At 45.4% G+C, this 27,850-nt stretch overlaps 1 protein-coding gene across 1 annotated transcript in view; it reads right to left on the bottom strand.

Moving 5' to 3' along the window:
- Positions 1–27,850, bottom strand: part of MAN1A2 (mannosidase alpha class 1A member 2) — a 179,282-nt gene that overhangs the window by 131,576 nt on the left and 19,856 nt on the right. Inside the window, exon 2 of the mRNA XM_090053566.1 lies at positions 18,174–18,429. Within this exon, the coding sequence (XP_089909692.1) occupies positions 18,174–18,429 (256 nt within the window). The remainder of the gene's footprint in view (positions 1–18,173; positions 18,430–27,850) is intronic.

Raw genomic sequence — 27,850 nt, 5'->3', positions numbered from 1 at the left:
AACTTGCATGTTGGCACCACGATTAACATCTGTATTTCAATTTTGTTGATATCAGAAACAACCTATATTAAACCCTGTAACAACAATAATTTGCTTAAATCAGCTTATAGCCACATATTTTACAGTAGTCCCCATAAGAAACAAAGAGTTCAGTAAAATACATGCAAACAGAATAGCCCATTATTGGGATTTCTGCTATAATAAAACTATTCTTCTTCATTTTTCTTAAACAGTAAATTTATATTCCAGCTTGAATTTTACAAAAGTTTAACATGAAAGGTAAAGATTTTTGTGGTAATATCTTATTGGAACAACTAGATTACTGGAAGAGATTTAGATAAGCTTTCAACTACTTAAGGAAGGGTAATTTGTAGCCAAAGCTTATCTAGATCTCCTCCAACTAACAGTTTGTTCAATGAAAGAGATGACCAATGAAAATCCTGGCCTCTTAATTATTTCTTGGACCATAATGGCTACAGCACTGCCACCCAAAAAAAAACAAAAAAAACCCCAACCAGTTTAATGCAACTGAGTTATCCATCCATCCACGGTTTTTATGATGCCTTCTATCACTAGTATCTCAGCATCTTCCATGCTAAATCAGTAGCCAGAGTGGAAGCAGACCTGAATCTTTTGTGCTTCTCCATCTTGGGGGCAAAAATTCTACTTGGGTATTGTATTTTCATTCTGACTGGCGTACACATACACATATACATATACATACACACACACTTTAATTTTGGGGGAAGATGGAAGGCCTTTCCCTAGAAACATGGGGTCCAAGAATACTCTATCAAATACAAAACCATTTAGTTGGGGATCAAGTGCATTCAGTGAATCTCACATACTTTAATGCTATATATTACATGGCTATTCAGGGAAAAAAATTCAGGCTTTTCAACAGATTGAGTGTTAAATCTGAACCACTGAGAGTGAACAGTTTACCAATGTGGTGTAAATACAAGCAAGTAGTCTACTTCCACATAATCCATGAGTGCTTGAACAGTATTACAGGGATTACTCGGAATACCGCCACCCTCTTCAGCTAGGTGTGCTTTGATTGGAAATATCTGACAATCCATTATGGTAGGGATCAGCAACCTAAGGCCTAGAGGCCAGATCCAGCCCACAGAGTTGCTAGATTCAGCCTGCGGAGCTCTAGTGCTTTGGCCGTGCTGGCCTTCACCTGCACCTGGGCCAGCTGGCAAGAAGCTGTACCAACACCACAGCCAGGACTTGGGGAGAAAACAACTCCAACTCAAGGACAAATGTAAAAATGTAGAACTTGCTAATGAGACTGAGATAACAAGTGCAGGTATGTAAACTTAACAAACAAAACAAATAGAAATGAACGTGAGATGAGGGGCATGCAAGTATAAATACAGGGATTGGGAGACCTGTCCCTTGTAGAGTTCTAGGGACGCACGAGCAACCTACAACGTTTCCACCTGTCAAAGATAAGCTTTACAAAGTTGGACTAACTAACTGTTAATCAGACCAACTGGTGTGATGTCTGATAACAATAAACCTTTCAGAGCTTTCACCACTAAACAGGTATCCAAGTTGTGTTTTCTGGGTCACCTTTACAGTCCAGAACACAGGCCTCCACAGCCTATATATCAAACATAACAGCAACCAGCCACGAAAATACTCCACAAGCCTCAGAAAAACACTGTCCACTGTATTTGGGTAGTTTAGACTAGTGGCTAGACGCAGGACACCTTAGTGGGTAGTCTCGGGGCAAACAGAGTCAAGAGCTAAGTTGCCAAGTGAAGAAACAGGAGTAAGAGGCACATCTGAGAGGCCAGACCAAGGTTAGGTGCCAATGTTATTGAGCTAAGTAGCCAAGGGTTTAAGCCAGAGCCTAAAAACCAGGACAAGCTGAGGTCAGAAGCCAGCCACAAAGCTGAGAGACAAGTCAAACCAGGACTCAGGGACAAGAAGCCAGGGCAGAGAAGAGACAAGACAAGGAAGATGAGAACAGAACTATGGCAGAGCACCAGTGGGGTGCTCGTCACTTTAAGGCTATCACAGACTCTAGGGAAGCCTGTTTTTCTAAGCAGCAGTGGTAAACATTTTAAGTGGGGAAGTGGGTGTCAGAACACCTTAAGTGCTCTGCCACTTTTAAGATCTGGATCAGGCAGCAGGCAGTGCAGCCCAGTCCTGACAAGCAGCCATCTTAAGCCCTAGGCCAGCAGGGCTGGAGGCAGCAATTTGCTGCCAGACACTGTGGAACCAACACAGCTAGGAGGTAAAGGCAGGAACTATGGGGAAGGCTTAGAGGCTCCTGGTCCTGGGCATGACCTAAAACTGCACCCTGCCAGGACAGGGAGGCCTGGTGGTCCTGCCTGTGGTAGGCAGGGCCACTTAAATATCAGGTTTGAGGACCTTCCCAGTGAAAGGGGGGCAGGGGTTTAGATGCCCCAAGCCACATCACCCCGTGGGTTACATGAAAACATCAGAGAAAGAGTAGTGGGGCCAGGGATGTCCATAAGGGACACACGAGCCCATCGCAGGTGCAAGACCTGGAAGGGGAATAGTGAAGGCCAGGTAAGCTTTGAGAAGTGCCTGAGCCTGAAAGGGTGAAAGACCCCATGAGAGGAGTAGTTAGGGCCCTAAGAGAGGGCACCAGCAGTTAAGGCCCTGATGAGAGGAGGCAAGTTCCAGGCCAGGCACGCCGACAAGCAGCACCTGAGTCTGTGGGGGTGTCCAACCCCAGAGTACAGGACAGAATAGAGAGTGGCAGGGGTGAAGCCTGATGAGGGGCATGAATTGGGGCCCTGAAGTCAGGGGCTTGAGTGGAGGCCCTGCTAGCATGGGGGGGTCTGAGTTAGGCCCAGGTAAGCCTTTGGGTGCCTAAGACCGGAGGTGGGCAGCAGAAGAGGAGCTGTGAGGAAAACAAGGGCTGAGCTCTCAGCCCCTTGACGGAGAACAGCTGGGGGAGTTACCCAGCTATCAGACCAAGGGCAGAGTCAGCACAGCATTTTCTCAACCACCCAGCGCTCACTCAGATGAGGGTGGCAGGAAATGTCCAAAAGGCTGAGCACTTGCTGGCTAGGGAGTGAAGAGTAGCAAGCCTGAGGACCCTCTGGGTGAGGACAGGGAGAATGTGGCCCCTGGGAGAAAAGGGGCAATATGGGAGGCTCGGGAAGAGTGCAATGAAAGAGACCAGGTGAGAGCCGGTGGAGAGCAAGAGGCCTCTGTGATAGGGAGGCAGTATGGAGTGCAGCCCTACCACAGCCAAGTGAAAAAGACTGAATGCTGTGACGAGTTGGGCCTGGCCTCAGGCTAGAGCTTAGCACAGCTGTGAGCAACATCTGCAAGGCATGGAACACATTAAGGGATGGTAGGAGCACGTACCTTTAACCCTCAGACATCAAGGCCCTCAAAAGGGCAGCCTTCTACCTAATTACCAACCAATTACTTAACAGCAAGTCATGGCAAATGAGAGAGGCGGGCGGTGCACCCAGAGGCAGTGGGAGACCAGCACTGTGGCTGGTTGGGGACCTCCCATATCACCACCAGGACAAGACAAGGAAGATAGAACTACGGTGTAGCGTACAGTGAAGGCAAGTGCTAGACTGGTCCCTTAAATGAGGAGTTGGAGCCACCCAGGTCGCTAATAAAAGGTTGTCTCTAAACACAACTGAGATACACTGTGGAATAACGGGATGCTTTAAGTGGGCCAATTTTTAAACCTGCCTGCCAAACTATTAGTGGGAGGGAGGGGGCAAGGTAGCACACAAATCTAAAATATAGTATTTGTAGGCCTAGAGTAATATGGGGGGCTTTAAGCTACAAAGCTTACAGAAGGGAGGTAAACTTCGTAAGAAACCTAGCTGCTTTATCAGAAATATAGCATCAGCCATATTGTGAGAAAACAAGTTGTCTTTACTTTTTTCTGAACAATCACCATACTAAACTAGCACATAAGATCATCTGCCCATAAGATTTTCCCCATAGTTACAGATAATTAGCCAGACTTCCCCCCCCCCCTTTTTTTTTTTTTTTAAAGTGGGGAGAGGGGGAAAAAGGGAACAGAACTAAATGAGGAAATATATCTTATATAAAACACCTTTGAAATGTATGTCCTCAGTGAGCTTATCCCCAATGCATTATAGGGGCCCAATATTTTGCCTAGAGCCATCTTTTACTTGCCTGTCTTGGACAGGATACTACAAGATGATGTGCATATTAGAAACAGGTTACCTCTGCAGATATCATTCCTCCAATAAAGCCATGGTAGGGACCTCAGAACTACAGGAAAATATGCTGGCCACGCCGTGCTGTATTTGGAGAAATATGAACCTTTGGGCAGCATGAAAATTTAAAATAATTTATTCTCTAGTGGCATCTCTGAATCTGTGTCGCTTTATTTATACAAAGACATTGTAAGTTTTTTATTTTTTTAAAAACTGCAGTTTAATACCTCACTTCAAATAAAGTCAAAAGACAAGCATAGCAGTTTACAGAACATCTACAAAGTGACTACTTGCAACAACAAAAAACTAGTAATCACATAAATTGGCTGCTACTTTATAAACAGCCTTTGCTCTAAAGCTACAACAATTGTGAACAAAACTGACTGGGAAATAAATTTAAACTGAAAAATGTTGACAACAGTTGTGCCACAAATATAGTTCTGAAATCATGAAGGCTGCTTTAGTTAAATACACATTATGATAAAGATGATAAGTGAAACCAGCTACGAAAAGTACATTGTCATCATCACCACTATTCTAAATGAGGAAACAGAAAGTTAACAGAAATTACCATAAATCAAAAGCTATGAAATACAGACAGTTAATAAAGAAAGCTAAAATATTATTGAAAGTTGGGAACACAGCAGTTCTCAATCTGTGGTACAGGTACCACCAGTGCTATGCAGACAACCTGTCAGTGGTGCACATTAACAGATTTATTATAATTACTTTATATGACAAACATTTGCTAGTGGTACTTAAGGTTGAACTGGAAAAATTGCTGGTGGTACTTACAGTTGTATCATTTTAAATTGGTCATGCCTAATGTGTCAGAGTTTGGGAACCACTGCTATAGCAGATAAAGTTAAAACAAATGGAAATAATTCAAATACACTGGGGCAAGAGAAATATCAGCAACCAGATGTAAGACTGGGGTGGCAAAGTTGTCACTAATGAATATAGTGTATTTATTACTAGGGCAGGCCTTAAGAATGGCACTGCCTCTTGAAAATCATCGCTGTGACATTGTATCCTCCAATTCTGAGGTTCAGACATCAAAAAGGTGCTTAAAAATTAAGATTCAGAAACAAACTACAAGAATGATCCAAAGTCGTAAAGTCCATCTTACAATGAGATTCTTAGAGAGGGTATTGTAGAAGTGTGTAAATAATAATGGCAAGGCAAAATAAGCACAATTAAGTCATTCTCTCCTACAACTTAAATACAAAGGACAACAAATTCAAACTGTAAGGCTACAAAAGTAAAACACACAAAAAGACTAAACTATTTTTAAGTAGAAGTCAATGTTAAAAGTTTGCACACAAGCCCTCAGAAGTTAATCATTGTCAGACTACAGGTTTGTCCATGTAATCTTAAATTTGGTGCCACTCTGCATATACCTTATTATGTAGTCTCTATTCACACGATTGCATATTTTTTCCATGGGACAAGTATGGCACAAATGAAAAGATAACTGTTTACAGTAATTGTTTTGATCTTCCCTTCATTAAAAATGTACTTATCGTCTTACTGCATACCATCTATAGTTTATGACGAATACACAATTAATCACATTTTAATCACAGCTTTTACCACATGCTACTTAAGTTAATAAATTTGGTTAATGCTTCTGAGCTATTCATCTGAACCTCTTGTCTGTGACACAGGAATACACTGTAATTCCTATCAACAGACAGGGAAATAAAGTCTTGCCTAAAGCCAGACGACTCACCAGAATGAGGACTGTAAGTATGAACCATTAAAAATCCTGATGCAGATGCTAATTTCTTCAGAAATCCCACTGCCTTACTTCCAAATATACTAAGCATCTACAACTCCCACTGGCTTCAGGTAAAACTGTTTGTGCTCGGTATTTCTTCAAATGTCAGGTATCTCAAAACAGGCACTCAGAAAATGAGGAGTCCAAACAAACTAAAGTTTGGTTTGGGTGATGTTGAGAAGAATCGCTTAAGATAACTACGGCAGAGCCAGGGACAGAACTAATTTCTTTGTTTTACATCCGCTTACTTTCGCTATAAAACTATGCTTTGTCTGCTTTCTGTCCCTTACTTAAATCAACCTCTCTTTCAATGAAAGCCTTGGCATCTATACCAAGGGTTTCAAAGATACGGCCTGCAGGCCAGTCCCAGCCTGCAGAGCTCCATCACCTGGCCTCCAGTGCTGCCCCATGTGCCACACAGCACCTGCCCCAGATGGTCTGGGAACCATGCTGCAAGCAGCACCTGTCCTGACTGCTAGGGGAGCAAGTGCAATGGATTGTCAGAGGGGAGGGGAGGGAGTAGGAGAGCAAGAGTGAGGGTGCCCTACAGGACTATTCATCCAACACACAGGGCCAGATTAGCTTGAAACCCCTGCGCTATACTACGTTGTCTTGTTCCTGTACCACCAATCTTATGTACTCAATGAAACAGGAGTCTACCAGAAAAAAACAACATGAAGTTTAAGAGTATAACACAATGCATACAAACTATGTTGTTTAAGCAATGCAACTTCTGGGGGTGTTTAACTTTTCCATGTAAATTGTGAACGTCTATTTGTTGTTTTCTTTATGTACCATGTTTACTCGAATGCAAGACAAAGTATTATACCCCTAATCAGCATGGAGAAAAATAGCCTCATCTTGGATTCAAGTGTATCCTGGAATATTAGCTCCAGCTTTGGCCATGGATTTGGGGACAAAGCTAGAGCCAAGCTACTGCCTGCCCCAGTCTGGAATGTCTTGTTTGGCAGAGGAGAGGGAACACAGGGGACAGCGTAGAGTGTAGGAGTAGGGAATAGGAGGGAGGAACCTGCATCTTGCCTTCACCTCTAGCCTGCTCCCCCACCACCCCTCTTACCTTCTGCTCAGGCTCCAGTCTCTCTAGCCTCAACCTGGCCCGCTAGGAGGTGCCACTATTTCTTCATGGCCAGGCAAGGTTGGACCACTACTGCTGGCTGCCCCAGAGGAACAGAGCTTCAGCAGATGATACGGGAGGGGGCGGGGATAGTGACAGAAGGCATAGTCATGGGGGCTCAAGCAGCAGGAATGTGGGGGGGAGGGAAACAAACAACAAGAGTCAATGGTCTGGCCCTTTGCCCCCTACCACTACTTTCCCTGCCAGAGCAGCAGGGGGAAAAGGGGCACCGGGGCAAATTTAAGACACCTTCTATTAATTAGATTCTATACATGGAAAGTTATAAGAAATTTATAATTTTCCATGTATACAATATAGTTATTGGGGAGGGAGGTTAAATACAATGTTGTCTTAGATTCAGGTAAATACAATAATTATTTATTTTTCAGTTATTTGGAACATTCAAAATATGCTTATCATATTTACTTGAATCCAAGACAGTTTTTTTCCCCTCATTCAATGCAGGGAAAAAAGCCACCCATGTTAGATTGGAGTACAAGCCAAAGGACGGGGAGCAGGGACTCCAGCTGTGAAGCCGGAGCCACTTCCCCCCTTCCCACTCCAAACCCTGTCCCTTCAGTCTGTGCTCCCACCACCCCTCAAGTATCACTGCTTACCTTACCCATCTTGCAGCTCTGGCTCCTGCCGGGGCCCTACACTATGCAGGGGCAGGGAGCACAGAGCACATGCTGCCTCCAGCCTCAACGCAGCCACACAGTAGCTGTTGTGGCAATGACAGCTTCAGCCTCAAACCTGGCCTCAGAGCTGGGGCTAGAGCTGCTGCCACCACTATATGACCAAGCTGAGGTCAGAGGCAGCATGTGCTCCCTGCCCATGGCCAGACCAAGAACCCAACCAGAGTTGGGATTGCAAAGGGAAGGTAAGCAATAGTAGGATTAGCGGATGGGGGAGTAGGCATACAAACATTTTTAGACTGGGAAAAGTAATGCTTTCATCTGTAGAAGTAGCAAAATATTCCTAAAGTCTCAAACATTGAGTTGAAAAGCTTTTATCAATCAAATTCAGAAAAAGAAAAAAAGAAACAACAGATAAAGCATAGCTATGATAACAAGCAGCTAATCTTATCACTCCAATAGCTTGAAAGACTACAGAATTTTGAAAGCAGTAAGCACAGCAATTAGTCAAGGACAGAATCAGGAGATGCATATTCCATTCTTTCCTTTTTTGCATGGCCTAGGCCCTAGGGCAAGTATATGCAGAAGAGCTTTCCTACATATAAAATAGGGATAATATTAGTTAAAAGGCTTTGAAAAGTTTTGGCTTAAAAAAAAATCCTATATAAGAACACAGTACTCTTTCAGTGGACAAAAAATAACTTGCTATGACAAACAGTTTAAATAATCAATAAATCCTTTATATACTAATATATACCCTGCAGCATGCTATACAAAAAATAATGTAATGCAAAACCTCATTAAAATGAGACCTATGTTAGAAAGCCCTGCACAGTTTTTTATTAAATCTGATACAGACACCCTTCCCATTCCCATCTGTTTTATCCCACCTGCAAAAAAATTTATATCCTCCTCGCTCCCACATAGGGGACATAAAGTAAGTAAACAAAGTCTGTTCCTACAAATTCCAGTAATCCAGTGTTTTCTCACATACTCCTAGCCATAAAAAAAATTTTTCCTGTCTCCTGCTACGCCACTGACAGGTCTTCCAAGCTTGACCATTAAAAGTTAAAACCTAACGTGGAGCCTGATAGGACAAATCCTTTACATGCAATATCCCATTTCAATCCAGGTGGCTGATGTAATGTGTGTTTGGATCACTAGTATCTACAGATTGCATCCATACACATAAGTGTGTCTGCTATGACCTATTCATGTGTAGTAAGGACCATGTATAGCTCAGTCTATATTAGAAGTCTGTAATATGGCTCTTGGTCAAGAAAAATATTGAGCATTTCCTTCAAAACATCAACACAGAAAACAATGGACAGGAAAAATAAAAACTATTCAAGAAAATTTCAACATGAACTTCAAACCAAATGAACACAGAACAACATATTCTGCACCAAGAACTAAAAATCAAGTCTTCACTGCCGCTATTTGTCATGTGACTAATTCAAAATTGGCATATATACTCGATTATAAAGTGAGATTCCCCCCCAGTCAACATGGGCGGGAGGCCCGCCCTGCCCGGCGGAGCTGCCCGAGCCTCCCTGAGGCAGCAGGGCCCAGCAGGAGCCTGCCTCCAGGCTCCCAGACTAACTGCTACAACCAGGTTCATGGTATATTGTATTTTATCCAACTCCTAAATTATTTCCACAGTATGATAAAAAGAAAGGTTAGACTGACCCTATTCCCTTTTGATAGGCTCTGATCTCCCAGTAATCATCATTCTTCAGGGCCTGAGAAACAATGTCTTGCATTTGAAAGCTTGTCTAACCTTATCACAACTATACAATAAGACAGTTCACCCTAAGAAATCCTTGCCTCTCTCATCTTTGCTTCTGCCAGGTGTGTATCTGCTACTCCTGGTAATTTTACTCAGCCCCACCCCTCTGCTGTTTTTTCATTATGCTATACCTGGCTTCCCATGATCAGTGGCTCTCAGAGCCACTGTAAATAAAGAGCCCCTCTCTCCTCCCCCCCCCCATACATGTTTAAATGCCCTTTGAAAATAATTGTGTTGGTTGAGGTGGAAATGGGAGCTTTGGCATTGAAATGAGTGCAATATGTGGCAATGCTACAATGCATTTGGTTTCACTGTTTAACCATTTAGAAAGATTAGCGCCTTGAATCAGTTACTGCTTGGAAGTGATCTGTAGCTTTATAATCTAGTATTTCTGATCTAGTGGGGATTTTCCTCCTCCTTCACAATCTCTGACAGATAAGAGACATGGAAAACTTTTATTTTGAGAGCTTAGCACAGCAAACAGCTGTGGGGGAAAGAGGTATTACTAACCATAAACTTCCTGATCCATAAAATCTGGTGTTGTAGATGTCTTAAGAGACCAAGGCAGACCCTTAATTTATATTATAGTTCATTTAATGGATTAGGTCAGTGATGGTCAACTTTCAGACCATGTACTAGATCCAGCCGCATGCTGGACTGACCCTGCATGCTAGATCTGGCTGTGGAGTGACCCTGTACGCTGGCCCCACTGCCCACCACCGATCTAGCACACACGGCCACTTTATCCTACCCACAGGGCTCCCCTGAGGTCTGGAAATCTGACAGCAGAAAAGCAGCAATTAATACTGCTACCATGCCTCTGCCACCAAATATACAGACCCCCAGGGAGCCTTGCAGGCTGGATCTGGAAAGCAAGCCACTGGCTGAGCATCACTGTTTTAAAGCAGCAACCTGGGTGATTGTGACCTAGAAGCATTAAAGGCCACAACTGCCTGCTAGCTTCAGTTGGGGAGAGAGAGAGAGAAGAGTCGTCCCATTGATCTACCCCTCAGGCCATACATTGAGTGCCACCGCAGACATATCTACAATGGAAAAAAACATTGTGTGAAATGCTTTAAACTGAAAGCACACATTAAATTACATGATTTCATGAACACAAGTGGGAAAAAAAAAAAGATGCAAAGCTTTCTCTTCTTATATTTTAATAGTGGATTAAAGAGTATATGCTTATTTTTTTCTGGTATTTAAACTGTGAAATTACAATGTTTGTTCAGCCTACCACAAAGATTTTGGGGACCAACACTACCTGGAACTTGTATAATCATCAGAACAGAAACATATACACTTTCTCCCTCTCTGCCTTAAATTTTGAATGTTGAATACAGCCTGTATTGATATAATTGAGTACACATTTACTTTCTTTTGTTTTATTTTTAATACTCTTAGTTAAGAAAATGTTTTGTTCTGAGATTTAGGCTGTTAGAAATTATTTACCAGTACAGCAATACTGATATTCTGCTTCTGCAACACGTAGTTAGGGTGGAGGCAACTATACCAGTCAAGCTGCACTTCATACCACTATTAAAAATTATCCCTAAAGCACAGAACAAGTTATACCAGTAAAAAAAATTTGAACCAGTTTTGTAAGTGAAAATGCATCTTCATTAAGGGCTTTGGCCAGCACACTCCTCTTCATTTCCTTCCTCCCTCCAACAAACAAAGCTATGCCAGAAGAAGTCTACACTGTATATATACACCAATATACTTTTTTTTTCAGTTGTAGTCTTATATTTTTTTTTCAAATTAAATTGTCAGTGGGTCAAAGTAGTTTCTGAATTCCTTTAATACCCAGTTCCCAAGACATCTGGGAAAGCTTATATTAATAAAAAAGTAACACTACTTGGAAAATAATTTTTTTAATGTTTTGACTACTTTCTAACAATCACAAATTCTTGAGTTACTGTTAAAGTTTGTTTTATTTCAAATGAGTAGCACTTACAGACATGATAAAAGTGTCCATCTAAGCTTTTCCAAAGTAGTCTCCATTTGAGGAGATGAGCCTTAGATAGTCACCTGTATTTAGTGGCATGCCACTTAGTAGGAACAGCTTTTCCCAGCATGTTTCTCCTCCTTTTGTCCTTTTCTGCTGTATAAGTTTGATATGTGCTCTCCATTTGCTGCCACTGGGTGTTTATACACATGCTCTGAGACTGGGGAGGAGAGTGGTGAGGAGAGCAACTTTAATTAGAGCAGTGCTAAAGTGTCCAGATCAACACATATACCAGCATCCCCATGCTGAAAAGTGGCAGTAAGGCCGCCTTAACTAGGGTTCATACTAACAAGACAGGCTGCATCTAAGAAATAATGGGGCTTTTCTTCAAGATCGGAAAATATCAAGAACAGCCTAGATATTTTGCCTAAAATAACACAGGCAAAGGAAAGCACCAATGAGAAAATAGAATGTAAAATGAAGCTAAGTGTTAGAAGCATCACAGCCTGAAATGACAGTGTGAAGAGAGGAAATTTTTTAATGTTTATATATAAACAATAGGAGTCTGAGTAGCAAGCAACAGAAATTGGAAGTTTTCTCTGATGAGAAAAAAGTTGATAAAACTGACATTACTGATAATAATGGGATAAATTACAAGATAAAGTGGTTATAATATGGGGAGGAAGCATAACGTGAAAAGGTAAGAGTAAACATTAAAGATACCATTATTCATTTTAAAATTACTAACTCAGAACCTCAGGATGTAGATCCAATTTAAATAAAAATTACTAACAATACCCAGGCAGAGGATGCTTCCAGACTCCAACCCAGCTGCTCACTCTCCCACTGCTCTGCATGCCATAGCAGCTGAGGATTCCAGGATGCCTCTCCCTCTGCTCGGTATGGGGCCTTGCAGGGCACAAGACATGGCAGCATAGCCCACAGTGCATGAAGCTGGGGAGGAGGCCAGGGTTTCTTGCCCCACATGCACAGCACTGTGTAGGGGGAAAACCTGTGCATGGCACAGTTCAATGAAGTGCAGTGGTGAGATAGGGGGAAAATGCAAGAAGTGCCCAAAGGTAACCTGACCTACGCAACTTGTAACACCTGACCACTTGCAAGTTGGACAGCTGTAAGTTGCTCCATAACCCCTTATCTAACAAAGGGGGGAAACTGCAATTGCAAACTTGTGTGGGAGATTTCTGCTGGTGGAGTTTCTAAAAATTATACCCATCTGCCTCACAAAGTATTGCAGGTAACTATTTTGGATCTTGTTATACCAAATAAAGAAAAACACCTCAATTGATGGAAGGTTGATGATTGCTTAAAAATGAACGGTTATGACTCAAGTATATTCATTATAGGTAAACTATAAATCCTAACCATCAACACATGCTTGGTATGCTAAAAGGACTTATTTCTCAAAACCAAGACAAACTGATTGGGAAGAAAAATTAGACAAAATGTGTGTATATGGATACAAAGATGTTGCTGGACCTGATAAGACCGTGAAACACTGTTCAGTAAAACACACACAGATCAACAATAGATATATGAATATTAGTTTGAGTTAATCAAAGAATGGTTAAATATACTGTTACATAATTAATATACTGTGATTAAATCAAAGTCATATTTATATTAGATACTGTTGATCTGTGTCTGTTTTACTGAACTGTATTTTTAAAAACTCCAGGGGAGAAGCCAACCATTAAATAAAGGACAAAAGAAAACACTTCCCTGATGGACAGGCTATTCCACAACAATTTACAGCTCCTTGAATCTCTCTCTCAAACACATGGTCCTGGCCACCGACAGATACAGGACGCTGGACGAAAGAAGTCACTGGTCTTATCAAGTCCAGCAACATTTTTGTTCTTATCCTTTGGTCTTATGTCAAGTATTTCAAAACATATGCGACTAAATGGACACATCCCATTTGCCTGGTATTGAATGCTATAGCAACTTTTTGATTTAGAGAGTAAGGCTCTGGAGCGGTGAGAGACGCGCGGATGAAGCCCGCTGCGCCCCCGCTCCCCCGAAACCCCCCAGACACCCCCTCAGCAGCCGCCGAGCCCCCCGCCGACCCCCAGCACAGCCGGAGGTAAGCGGGCTCGTAGTGGGAAGGGGTTAACTCCTCGCTCCCTGGGAGGAGGCCGCTGCCTGGTGCCGGCCCGGTCAAGCCCCCGCCCAGGCCCCTACTTGGCCCAGCCCCCCAGGGAGCCACGCGAACAGGCTGCGTAAACAGGCTGCGTAAACAGGCGCTCGAGTTAGCACGGAGTTAGCGCAGGAGAGGGCGCAGGAGGGCACGAGACCCTGCCTGCGACCCCCCAGAGTAGTCAGCTCCAGTCGTAGCCAGCCTACCAGAGGCATGACATGGATGGGCACGCGCCGCACCCCGAGGGTCCCTTCAGGCGCTGCGGCCCCCCATCAGGCACCTCAGAGACGGCCACCCAGACGGAGCCCATGGTTCCGGGCTCCACGCAGACAGAGCCCCTGGCTCTTGGCTGCGGGGGCTGCCTGTCCCTTTTTCAGGCTCTGGGGCCCGGGAGCATGGCCCCCTCCCCTTGCGGGGTCTGCTCCCTACTGGGGTCTCTGGCGCACCAGCTGGAGGAGCTCCAGGCCACAGTCCACAGACTGCGTGCCATCAGGGACTGCGAGCAGGAGATGGGCCTGGCAGTAGGAGTCTCTCTCCCCCGGGAGCCGCAGGGGAGAGCACCGTCTCCCTCCACGACTAAGGAGGACTCTGGGACCTCCCGCTCTGCCCAGTCAGGGGCACGGACCAAGGTGGTCAAGGGCCCCAAGGCCCGCCGCACCAAGGCCCCTCCCTTGCCGGAGTTCGCACCTCTTGCAGCCCCAGCAGAGCCTGCTCAGTTGCGAGCTCCCGCAGGCAACCCAGGCTCAACCGCAGCTACTGGCCCCACTCCCCCCAAGTCAAAGCAAAAGGTGTTTGTTGTGGGAGACTCCATCCTGCGGGGCACTGAGGGGGCTATCTGCCACCCCGACCCCTTAGCCCGGGAAGTCTGCTGCTTCCCGGGGGCCCGCATCCGAGACATTGCGGAGAGGATCCCGCAGCTCCTCCGGCCCACAGACCACTACCCCATGCTCCTTATCCACGTGGGCACCAATGACACAGCTCGGAGCACCCCCAGCCAGGTCACAAGGCGCTACAAGGAGTCGGGACCGGAGCTTAGGAGTCTGGGAGCTCAGGTGGTGTTTTCATTGATCCTCCCAGTCTCGGGCTATGGGCTGAGGAGGGAGAGGAGGATCCACGCAGTGAACCAAAGACTGCAGAGCTGGTGTCATCGGGAAGGCTTTGGCTTCCATGACCACAGCCCACTCTTTGGCGAGAGAGGCAGCGAGCTGCTGGGAAGAGATGGCCTCCACCTCTCTCCTCTGGGGAGGAGGCTCTTCTCAGCCAGGCTGGCTGACCTGCACCACCGGGCTTTAAACTAAGCCCGCTGGGGGATGGGGGGACTACTGCCCCTGCTGGCCCGCTGAACAGCCCTTGCAAAGCCAGCAGACCAAGGCACTTAAGGGAGCCCACCCCTGCCCCAATCTGTGGGCAAGGCAAGAGCCCCCAAGGGCACACTTGCCTGCCTGTACACTAATGCCAGGAGCCTGGGTAACAAGCAGGAGGAGCTTGTCCTCCTGCTCAGTGCAAAGAATTATGACGTCATTGGGATAACGGAGACCTGGTGGGACTCCACCCATGACTGGACCACGGGTATAGAGGACTATACCCTGTACAGGAGGGATCGTGTTGACAAAAAGGGCGGGGGTGTAGCTCTCTATGTGAAGGAAAGCTACATGTCCCTGCAAGCTGATGTTGGTGACCGGCATGGACAGCTAGAGACCCTCTGGGTAAAAATTCGTGGGAAAAACGGCACAGGGGACACAACGGTGGGAGTCTACTACAGACCTCCCACTCAAAAGCCTGAGTTTGACCAGGAGTTTGCCCGGGAACTGACTGAGGCCGCTTGCTCCAGGACCTTGGTTGTCATGGGCGACTTCAATTACCCAGACATCTCCTGGGAAGATCATTCAGCAAAATCCGAGCAGTCGCAAAGCTCTCTCTCATGTGTGGATGACCTCTACCTGACTCAAGAAGTCTATGGGCCAATGAGAGGCAAAGCGCTGCTCGACATGGTACTGGCTACGGGGGACAACCTAATTGGCGACCTAGTGATCGATGGGAAGCTGGGTGACAGTGACCACGAGCTGATCACCTTCACCATCCGCCATAAAGCTAGCAAGTCAGTCAGCAGCACAGAAGTCCTTGACTTCAGAAAAGCCGACTTTGACAAGCTCAAGAGGCTTGTCGGTCAGGCCCTCAGGGACCGTGACCCCAGGGAGATGGGAGTTCAAGAAGAGTGGTTGCTTCTCAAGGAAGCGATCCTCAGTGCACAAGCTAAATCTATTCCAACACGGAGGAAAGGCAGCAAGAAGGCACAGCAGCCCTCCTGGCTCTCTAGGGACCTAGCGGACCTCCTGCGGCTAAAGAGGAAAGCCTACAAAGGATGGAGGATGGGATTCACCTCCAAGGAGGATTATTCTGCGCTGGTCTGGTCCTGCAGGGAGCAACCCAGGAAAGCCAAGGCTGCAACTGAACTCTAACTAGCTTCGAGCATCAAGGACAACAAAAAGTCCTTTTTCAGATATGTGGGGAGCCGGAGGAAAAACAAGGGCAATGTTGGACCCCTGCTAAACCAGATGGGGCAACTGACGCCCAGGAAAAAGCCAACCTATTAAATAGGTACTTTGCGTCAGTCTGTCATCAGTCCCGTGGGATGCCCATGCCTGCTATGGGACAGGGAGATCCGGGTGATGGGGATCCCCTACCCTCCATAAATGCTGACCTTGTGAAGGAACACCTTGAGAAGCTGGATACCTTCAAGTCAGCCGGCCCTGACAACCTGCACCCCAGGGTACTCAAGGAGCTGGCGAGCGTCATAGCCCAGCCCCTGGCATGGATCTTTGAAAACTCCTGGCGCTTTGGTGTAGTGCCTGAAGACTGGAAGAAGGCCAATGTGGTGCCGATCTTCCAGAAAGGGAGGAGAGTGGATCCGGCTAACTACAGGCCCATTAGCCTGACTTCTATCCTGGGGAAGATCTTAGAAAAGTTTATTAAGGAGGCCATCCTTGATGGACTGGCCCAGGCTAACATCCTAAGGGATAGCCAGCATGGGTTTGTTGCGGGTAGGTCTTGTTTGACCAATCTCATTTCCTTCTATGACCAGGTGACCTATCACCTGGATAAGGGAGAAGAGATTGATGTCATATATCTTGACTTCAAAAAAGCCTTTGATCTGGTATCCCACGATCACCTCTTGGCGAAACTGGACAGTTGTGGCCTTGGCTCCACCACGATCCACTGGCTGGGAAACTGGCTCCGTGGTCGGACCCAAAGGGTTGTAATGGATAGCAGTCACTCATCGTGGTACCCTGTGACCAGTGGGGTCCCTCAAGGCTCCGTCCTGGGACCCATCCTGTTCAACATCTTCATTAATGATGTGGACGTTGCAGTCAGAAGCGGACTGGCCAAGTTCGCCGATGACACCAAACTTTGGGGCAAAGCATCCACACCAGAAGATAGGCGGGTGATCCAGGCTGACCTGGACAAGCTCAGCAAATGGGCAGACGAGAACCTCGTGGTGTTTAACACCGAAAAATGCAAGGTTCTCCATCTTGGGAGGAAAAACCTGCAGCATCCTTATAGGCTCGGCAGTGCTACGTTGGATAGCACTACAGAAGAAAGAGACTTGGGGGTCATCATTGACCACAAGATGAACATGAGCCTCCAATGCGATGCTGCAGCTAGTAAAGCGACCAAAATGCTGGCTTGCATCCATAGATGCTTCTCGAGCAAATCCCGCGATGTCATTCTCCCCTTGTACTCGGCCTTGGTGAGGCCGCAGCTGGAGTACTGCATCCAGTTTTGGGCTCCACAATTCAAAAAGGATGTGGAGAAGCTTGAGAGAGTCCAGAGGAGAGCCACACGCATGATCAGAGGTCAGGAAAACAGATCTTACGATGACAGGCTGAGAGCCATGGGACTCTTTAGCCTGGAAAAGCGCAGGCTCAGGGGTGCTCTGATGGCCACCTATAAGTTTATCAGGGGTGACCACCAGGATCTGGGGGAACGTTTGTTCACCAGAGTGCCCCAAGGGATGACTAGGTCGAACGGTCACAAACTCCTGCAAGACCGTTTCAGGCTGGACATAAGGAAGAATTTCTTTACTGTCCGAGCCCCCAAGTTCTGGAACAGTCTGCCAGAGGAGGTGGTCCAAGCACCTACATTGAACACCTTCGAGAGTAAATTGGATGCTTATCTTGCTGGGATCCTATGACCCCAGCTGACTTCCTGCCCTTTGGGCAGGGGGCTGGACTCGATCTCCCGAGGTCCTTCCAGCCCTAGTGTCTATGAAATCTATGAAAACCTAAAGAACTGAACACTGAATCCAGGAAAAGCCCAATATGATATCCATATTCCCATGTTATTTCTGACTGCAAACCAGAGTTCTGAGTACCTTACATGGGCTTATTTTCAAATAGGCTTTTAAGTTGGCCATATTCATTTTCAATCTTACACAAAATGGTCATAAAACCACCAACAGAACATACAAATAAAGCAACTCTTATCACATTCAACCACCAATAGTACCATGCTATGCCCATTACCTCCTTAATTTTGTTCCTCTTCTCTCGGATGTCAAGATCTTCTGGTTCTCCACCATTTATCCCTATGAGATTTGGTAAAGGTACAGGTGGCAGTGGCTTGTCATCTTTCTTTTTCATCTCTTGGGCTACTTTGTTCTTTTCAGTCTGAATCTCAGCTTGAATTTCATCTCGAGATTTCTTTAACTTCTCTTTTGCCTCCTCCAAAGCTTTTTCATGGTCCGCTTGGATTTTATTTCTCAGACGTTCCTCCTCTTCTCTAAAAAAAAAAAAAAAAAAAAAAAAAAAAAAAAAAAATGCTAGTCAGGGGGCTGTTTTCTTAAAAGAAATGGCAACTGTTACCCTCCCCCCAACTTGAGAGCAGAGGCCACATTCTGTGCTGGTTTATTAAAGGCCAATCCACACCCTCAAATTCAATTCCACAGAAAGCATGTGAGTATAGAAATTGGTCCCAGCTCCCAAACTCATGATACAATAAATTGTGTTTCAAATTCTAGAGCAAAACTCAATTTTGCCTCTGTTTTATTTGTACATGAAACATAACAGTATTCACCTTTCTGAGGCAATCATGAATAACCTATAACCCATGCCAGTACAATTGCCTATCTGCTCAAAAGTTTCAAGAGAAAAGACCTCAGTCTTGTACTTCACCGTGGTTGCATAAAAGCAACTCTCACTCCCATTCACCACAAAAAGCTACATTTGGCAATAATCTACTTTAAAAAAATGGAGGGCTCTTCCCCACTTTTTGCCCCATGGAACAGCTGCACTGGCAACTTTTGCGGAGTTAAAATGCTGCTCCTTTTCTATGTGCACTGTAACAGGTTGCAATCACTTACATCATTAATAGGGAGCTATAGCTTCAAAAGCTAAAAGTCCTGTTTTCATGTTTCAGCTGTCTTCATGTTTGAGGAGTCACTGCTCAAGATGCATCAAAGGCTACTAAGAACCACAACATTTGAAAGTTGCAAAGCTATAATCGGACAACATTTTGAAACTCCCAAAATTAGCTGTCATCAAATTAATGAAGTGATTTAATCCATGCCACAATTTAATATCAGAAGGCAAAACTCTGAAATCTATACAACCCTAAAAGTCACTGTTTACAAAAATGAGCTTTGTGAATACCCCACCTTTACTCCAAAAGCCCCCTATAGCAGAAAAAAATAATTTTCAAAATCAAGGTATGTTAAAGGGTTGGCACAATTTTACCAATGGCAAACCAAAATGAACAGTCTAAAGCAGGGCACTGTTGCTTCCAACCCAGCCACTGCCATTTCTACTGCCCACGCTGTTTTGCCCAAATATTTATACCATGCCCAGCATTCTTGAATTCAAGCATAGTCATGAACGTTTGTTACAGTTCCAGCCCAACCCCACTCCATGGAGAATATTACAACAGCTCAGGCCCAGATCCACAAAGGGACATAGGTGTTGTGATGCTCAAAGCTGTCATGCCAAACTTAGTTACCAGGAATGTCATTCAGAAAGCTATGTTCCTTATATAGCAAATAGACAAAGACAGGCAGCTAAAATGAGTTTGGTTGCAACCAGCATGCAGATGGGGGAAGGTGCCTAAGCCAGCCAACAGGAAGTCTACTCCTACCCACTACCACTTAAAGCACCTACATGCAGGCCTTTATCAGGCTCTTGTGTAGATCCCAATCAGGATTGACAGCCTGAAATTATTTACTGGCCTTCAGCACTCAAGTCAACACTATAAAAACAGGTGAATGGATAATGCTCTACTTTTGAAAAGATAGTTTATATTAAATCACCCACCTTCTATATAGTTGTTGAGTGGTTGGAGCCCTGGCTGCCCTAACTTTTCCCATTCACTGCATAAGGAACATAAACACTCAACAGCTTTAGGAATGCCACCCAGGAAGCAGGAGACCAGGGTTCAGACCTCAGGCTCCCACTTCCCAGGAGAATGGCCTAACCACTAGGCTTTAGACTCAAAAGCGTGTTTGGTTTTTGTACAGAAACATCCTATAAACCATTCAACTACAACTAGGTCACATCACAATCATGAGTTTGTCATTGGTTAAATATATCCCTTGTCCATTTTTGTGGATTTACGCAATTTTAGTTCACTAACATTCTGAATATTTTTTCATTTCTCTCCTAAGTGTTATGGAGTGCATGATTAAGCTGTTCACAAGTAACTGCAGTATATGGCCATCACATATTCAAGTGTCACATGGCTCATAAAACAATGCTATGTGCTATTGCTGGCCTTGTCCATTTTCAAAAGGCTCAGGCCTAAGCTGCAGAAATGTAGCTAAGGCAAAGGGCCTTGGAAACCTATGTCTGAGTGACCATAGCATGAACCTTCACATATGCAACAGCTAGCTTGGCCAGCAAAGCAAAAAGAAAGCCATTCATGTTTTACTGGGCACAATCAAATAGAGTACAAGGCCTAGAAGGAAACACTATAAGGAAGAACCACATCTCAAATAATCCAAATATTCAATATTGTAGCTTTGTCTTAAAATAATTAGAAATAGTAACTGGTATAACCAAATGTACTGAATGCTATTATATTGAAGGCTATAACAGATGTATTTTTGTTAAAATGCTTAGGCAAGTTGTAAAAAAGCCATCTTGTCAAACCATAAACTAAAGTAAAGAGATAACAGACCAGTGTTAACAGCATTCAAAAATAGAAAAGGAAAGGAGATAAGGAATCCTCCCTGCTTTCCCAAGAATGTAAATCTCAACTAACTGACATCTTCCAGGTCCATAAGAAATCTAGTTAAATCCAGTTCTTAAAGTTTCACCAAAACAGATAAATGTAAATAAAACCAAGCACAGATCATTTGTTAAAATACTGGGACCAGCCATCTGTAAGTACTGGGCATAGGCTAGAGGGAAATTTGGACTTCTACTTTTGGACTTTTAAATTTGAACTTTCTTGAAGCTCACCTCCCAGGGGAACACAAAAGCTTGGCCAGCAGACCTATTTTCCCCCTGAACTGAAGCCTATGTAGGCATTGTCTTTAATGATCCAAATAAGTCTTTGCTATTGCATAGCCTAATAAAGCTTTCAATTTGCAAATGAAATTGCTCTCACTGTGTCATCAATCTCACTCTCAACCACAGTTAAAATGAAATACAACAGGCTTTCCTATCAATTCCCTTCATTTTAGGATCCAAATCAGTCCTAAATTCTAACATGCTAAGAAACCTGGGGATGTCAGGTTTTAATACAAATGAACTGGAAGGATGGAGAAAAGACTTTGGCAAGGGGTGGAGTCAAGCAAGAAAAACTAATTTATTAAGTCATTTGCCAAGTGAACACTCAATAGACCCAACAAATATAGCTACAGCAAGGGAGTTTCAGTATAGTTCCTTCCATTTAAATAAGTGACTTTACCAGGCTGTGGATATTGATGATCAATCAACTACTCCGAAACAATTTCCCTTCTGCCAAAGAACAGAAGCTTCTGGTGTAGTCCTGGAAGTACAAATTTAATTTTCTTGCAAGCTACAGTCGTGAAATTCCTTGAACAACTAACTTTGGGAAGTCATTACATGAGAGGCCAGAAGAACTATCAGTGACGAGAAAGACTATAATAAGGAGAGAACAGAAACCAAATCTAAGTGAACTAGTGATTTGTGACTGAAAGGATACAGAAAAAGGATGCACTCAATTAGGCTAGAAGTACTAAATAGTTATAAGATACTCTGTCAACCACCAGAGAAACTGTTTCTGGGGAACAGAACAGAAAGCTACATAAAAACATCCAGTGGTGTCCCTCCTGTAATGGAAAAAGTAGCACTAATGCCTCCATCATAAAAAGGAGCACACAGAAAATTTAGCTAGAGAAAAGAACATGGTAATGCACTGTCCTTGGAGTATAACCCCAATCTTACGCTTTGTGTTTATGACAGTTGCCAGATAACTTCTCATTTGAGTCAACAAAATACTTGATACCATTAGTAAATTGTTACTCTCAACATAGGCCAGCGCTGAGGACAGTAGGAGTAGAACACTTAAGAGATTTTCACAGCCATCAGTAGAAGAACTATGGGTGACACTAAGGAATACTGGAGTTCCAATCCAGTCCCCAGAAGGACTGGGTGCAGGCTCTCTTGTCTATCATCCCCTAACCTGTTACACTCAACTCTTCACCTAAGCAGGCCCAGTCTCCTTTCCTTGATTTTGTTGTCTTAGTCTTGGCACCTCCATCACACTGGCTCATCCAGTCTGCATCTCCTCACCATTCTAGTTTCCAGTCATGCCTCTAGATGTCACATTCCCCATTCCATTGTCTTCCAGTGAACTAAACATATCTGGTTTAGTCCCCTGAATATTTGAATCGGGTAGCTTCCTTCTCTACATTGTCTACGTCTGTGAGCACAATCATGAGAAGCTCTCTTCTCAGCTAAAATGCACAGATTTTGATCCAGCATTGCCCTTAACAGCCCAGATCCCAGACCTTCTTTCATGGACAAATTATGGTCAGCATCAATTGAATCTTTGCTTTATTTACCTGCTGAAAACCTAGCATGACCCTGCTGCTTCCTTCTGACTAGCGGAGAGGCAAAAATGGTGCCATGTTTAAAACAGTTATTTTGGCTTCCCTGCTGATCAGGAGCAAGCTGCAAGAGGGGACCCTCCAGTCAATAAGGGGGATACGCAGGGGAACATGGAAGATTAAAGGAACCACAGTGCATGCTATTTCCACCATGACTTCAGTCGGGCCCTACCTATGAGTCTTGAAATACATATATATTACAGACCAAACCAAGTAAATCTGTATATATGACAGCAATACACACACACACACACATTATATTGTATATACACATTGTATGTACATACATACACACACACACACACAAAATATACAGTATATATGCGAGTCCCCCAACTGTTAGTTCAGACCTAGTTAAGGATTACCTGGAGGGCTTATGTGTGTCCAAATCTGCGCGTCCGGATGACTTTCATCCGTGGGTGCTGAGGGAATTGGCTGGTGTCATTGTGGAGCCATTGGCACGGCTGCTCAAGGACTTCTGGTGCTCAGGCCAAGTCCCTGAGGGCTGAAAATAGGGACCACATTGGCCCTTTTCCAAAGGGAGGAAGAAAGAGCCTGGCAACTACAGGCCAGTCAGCCTCACTTCTAGCCTGGGGAAGGTCTTTGAAAAAATTATCAAGGGCCACACTTGTGAGAGCCCTGCAGGGGAAGGGATGTTGAGGCGTAACCAGCACAGGTTTGTGCCAGGCCTGATCCTGCCTAACTAACCTGGTCTCTTTCTATGACCAGGTAACAAAGAGCTTAGATGGGAAGGAGGAAGTCAACGTCATCTTCTTGGACTTCCAGAAGGCCTTCAACACAGTGTCCCACCCAATTCTGGTGGGCAAGCTGAGGGACTGTGGCATTGATGAATGCAGTCACACAGGTGGCAAACTGGCTCCAGGGGCGCACCCAGAGGGTGGTGGTGGACTGAATCTCTTCGGTCTCCAATGTCGACGTGGGGGGGCATGGGCAGCGGAGTCCCCCAGGGCTCGGTCCTTGGGCCGGTGCTGTTCAACATCTTCATTAGCAACTTGGACGAGGGTGTGGAGAGCACCCTGTTCAAGTTTGCTGATGACACCAAGCTGTGGGGTAAAGTAAATACACCTGCAGGCAGGGACTGCATCCAGGCAGACCTGGATAGGTTGGAGAAGTGGGCGGATCTGAAAAGGATGCAGTTCAACAAGGACAAGTGCAGGGTGCTGCACCTGGGAAGAGGGAGCCAGCATTATGGTTATAAGTTAGGGGCTGACCCTCTCAGTAGCACAGAGGCAGAGAGGGATCTTGGAGTCAGGATTGACTCCAGGATGAATATGAGTCGCCAATGCGACAAAGCAATAGGCAGAGCCAACCGCACCCTGTCCTGCATCAACAGGGGCATCACAAACAGGTCCAGAGATGTCTTGCTCCCCCTCTATGCGGTGCTGGTCAGGCTGCAGCTGGAGTGCTGTGTCCAGTTCTGGGCGCTGCACTTCAAGAAGGACGTGGAGAACCTGGAGAGGGTCCAGAGGAGGGCCACTCGTCTGGCTGAGGGCCTCTGTGGCCAGCCCTATGAGGAGAGGCTGAGGGACCTGAATCTCTACAGTCTCCACAAGAGGAGACTGAAGGGGGATCTTGTGACTGCCTACACCATTATCAGGGGCCACCAGCAGGGACTCGGGGAAAGTCTGTTCACCAGGGCTCCCCTTGGAGTCACCAGAAACAATGGCCACAAGCTGAGGGAGGATACGTTTAGGTTAGATATTAGGAAGAACTACTTCACTGTGAGGGTGGCCCGAGCCTGGAATAGGCTTCCCAGAGAGGTGGTGCTCTCACCTTCCCTGGAGATCTTCAAGAGGAGACTGGATGGTCACCTGGCTGGGGTCTTATGACCCCTGCCACCCCCAGTGCTCCTTCCTGCCCATGGCAGGGGGTCAGACTAGATGATCTGTCTAGGTCCCTTCCCACTCATTGATTCTATGATTCTAATAAATCACAAGCAACAAAACCATTCAAATTTTGAAAGTTAATTATGAAACCAAACAAGTGACTGTTGGGCATTAAGTAGGAGAGAAATTAGAAGGTCAAAATGGACTTCAAAGAGCTTATCAGATTAGAGGTGCACTGATACATAGTCCCATATCGGACTAGCACCAATATAAGGAAAATTGACAGCATCGGCAATCGGCTTTTTTTGGCCGATTCATAGATTTAAGCGACTGGAAGGGACTTTGCAAAATCATGTCCAGCCCCCCTGCACTAGGCAGGAAAGACAACTGGGGTCAGGTCACCCCAGAGAGGCAACCATTCAGTCTTCTCTTGAAGTTTCCAGGATAGCTGATCATACCACCTCTGGAGGGAGCTTATTCTACACTCTGGACACCCTAGCTGTGAAGAAGTTTTTCCTAGCGTTAAACCTGAAACGGTCTTGCAGGCATTTATGGTTATTACTCCTGGTTTTCCCCAAGGCTGCCCTGCTAAACAATTGTTCGCCGAGCTCCTGATATAGCGATAAGCTGCTACCAAGTCCCCTCTCAGCCTTTTCTTTTTTAGGCTGAAGAGACCCAAGTCCCACAGCCTTTTCCTCATATGGCATGCCTCACAAGTCTGATCATATGGGTGGCTCCTCTCTGAACTCGCTCAAGCTTTCCCATGTCCTTGTTCAAGTGCAGTGCCCAGAACTGGACCCAGTACTCCAGCTGCGGTCTCAGCAATTCCGAGTAAAGTGGAAGAATCACTTCCCTGGTTTTGCTTGAGATGCATCAGTTGATTCATGCCAGAGTATTGTTTGCCTTGCTGGCTACAGCATCGCATTGACAGCTCATATCATACTGTGGTCTATTATTACCTGTAGGTCCCTTTCAGCATGGTATTAGTCAGTATGGTGCCACCGAGCCTGTATGTTGGGGACTGTCTGTCCCAAGATGGAGCACTTTACAATTCTCAGTGTTGAACTTTGTCTGGTTGATACAGCCAATAATGTTGCCGATAAATGCCCTGTGTATTCATGCAGCCACAGTGCAGCACGCAGGGGGCCAGGAGAGTAGCTCAGCAGCATGGAGTGCATCTGGGTCCAGCTGGTAAGCCTGTTGTGAGGGAAGGCAGGGAGGGCAGATTGAGACCCCCGCAGTGAGGTAGGCAGTGGGGCTGGGGGGGGGGCAATTCCTGCCACTGCATGCACCCTGGGAGGGCATGGGATAGGGGGGCGGGGCACGTGCCCCAAGAATCTGCACACGGGGTGAAGATGAGCTGGGGCCAGGTGCTGGCGGCTTCTTCGGGGGGGGGGGGGGGGAGGTGTATCATAGGGCCAGGGCTGTACTCGGGGCAGGCAGCAGCAGCACTGTGAGGGGGCACTGTGGGAGGCTACAGAGACTTTTGGGGTGGCTGTAGCTACCCCACCCCCCATAGCTCTCCTGCCAGCACTGCTGCCACCTGCCCCAGAGCTCAGGAAGAGCTCGGTGCTACCACGGCCCCAGTCCACAGCAGCAGCACACCCCCACCCCACATGCAGATCTGGGGACACACGTTTCCCATGCCCTCCTGCGGTATGCATAACTGTGGAAGCCATGCCCCCATGCCTCCCAGACGAGCCACTCGCAGCTCTGTCCCACGCTCTATCCCAGCTGTGTAGCCCCTACCCCAGTCCCACTCCTTCCCTCGCCACAGAGACCTCGATCTGCGCCCCCTATGCCCCTTCCCTCTCCCCTCGTTCCTTCCCCCACAACAGACTTACCAGCTGGACACTGTTCTCTAAGCTGCCCTGCTGCATATCAGCAAGCGGACTGCTATCAGCCAATATGGCTCATTAAAAATCAACCATCAGTATCAGCCCAAAAAAAATCTCCAATCGGTGCACCCCTATATTAGATAAATCAAATAATTGTTACGATTATGTCAGAATAAGCAAGTCTGGAAAAGAATCCGTGGGTCCTCTGGATCACAAGAAAAAAATTTAAGACAATGACAAGAAGCTAAAGATACATCTACACTGCAAAGGAATGTGCTGTGGCACACATTAAAAGATGGCTTATATATGCTTATCTACCAACAACAGCAATAAAAACACTACACTACAGACTTCAGTGCACACTGTTGTTACGTGGGTTGGCTAAATTTAGACTGTGCAGCACAGACATTTCCTACATGATTTCCTTACACAGGTCTTCACTGTTCTTGGAAATAAAAAAAGAGATACTCAGACTGAGATAAGAAAAGAGCTGATGAAACAATTTAAAAATCTTTAAAACACCAAACCTATATGGTATATACTACAAGTTCTAAAGCTGTTCAAGCATGAAGTAGCCAAGTTACTAGCAGAACTATGCTTCATTAGAAACAGTTGCTATTCCAAGGGAGTGGGGAGGTTCCAGCTAGCAAAACTCATGTTGATGTTTGACCATTAGACTTCCAAAGTGAGCTGTTCAAATCATTAGGAAATTGGCCCCAGGAAGTCATTTCAATTCTACATCACTATTCTGTCCTACTAGTCCATGCTAATTTCCCAAACCCTGAAGAAGCATTATGTTGATTTCAGCCAAACTTACAAAGATATGCCTCAGGAAGTTGTTATCTGACCCAGAGGGCTCCTCATGGGTCTAGCAATTTGGTGGCAGAGGAGTGGTGGCAGCACTGCCACAGTTCCTGTAGCAACTAATGCTACCACTGCTCATCCTACCATGGGTCAGAAGATGTGGTCCTATGTATTGGATTGGGCCTGCAAACTGGCCCTGTGCCACTATATCAAGTCACAGGGCTGGATGAGTAGGGCACCACTGATTTAAAACCATTCTAGGAAGGCTGAATGTATAAATACACTCAAGTATCTCCTCAAGTAGCATTGTATCACAGAAGCAAAATCATGACTGCTCCTTAAGTCATCCTGTACTAGTCAGCCACACAGCTGTATGAATACACATATATCAACCCCCTCACATTAAAAAATTGCCAAGATCAAGGTGCTCAAAAGTGCTCCCACATTGCACAAATAATTTGAAAATGACACTGGCTCACAAAACTATTATACAGGTAAGGGCCTACCTAAATCATGGCAAGATAAAGGGATTTTCCTGGGCCATTTATGGCACACAGCTAACTCCGCAGTCTTTTTGAGGTGAGCCTCACCGTTGATTGGTTGAGGGATCCTTGCAGCTCTAACCCTTATGGCTGACAGACTGAGAA

This window comes from Crocodylus siamensis, chromosome 1, assembly GCF_052110815.1.
Source record: "Crocodylus siamensis isolate JL-2025a chromosome 1, ASM5211081v1, whole genome shotgun sequence".
Classification (NCBI taxonomy): domain Eukaryota; kingdom Metazoa; phylum Chordata; order Crocodylia; family Crocodylidae; genus Crocodylus; species Crocodylus siamensis.
The sequence above is the reverse complement of the archived record's forward strand: the minus strand, read 5'-3'. Positions and strand labels throughout refer to the sequence as shown.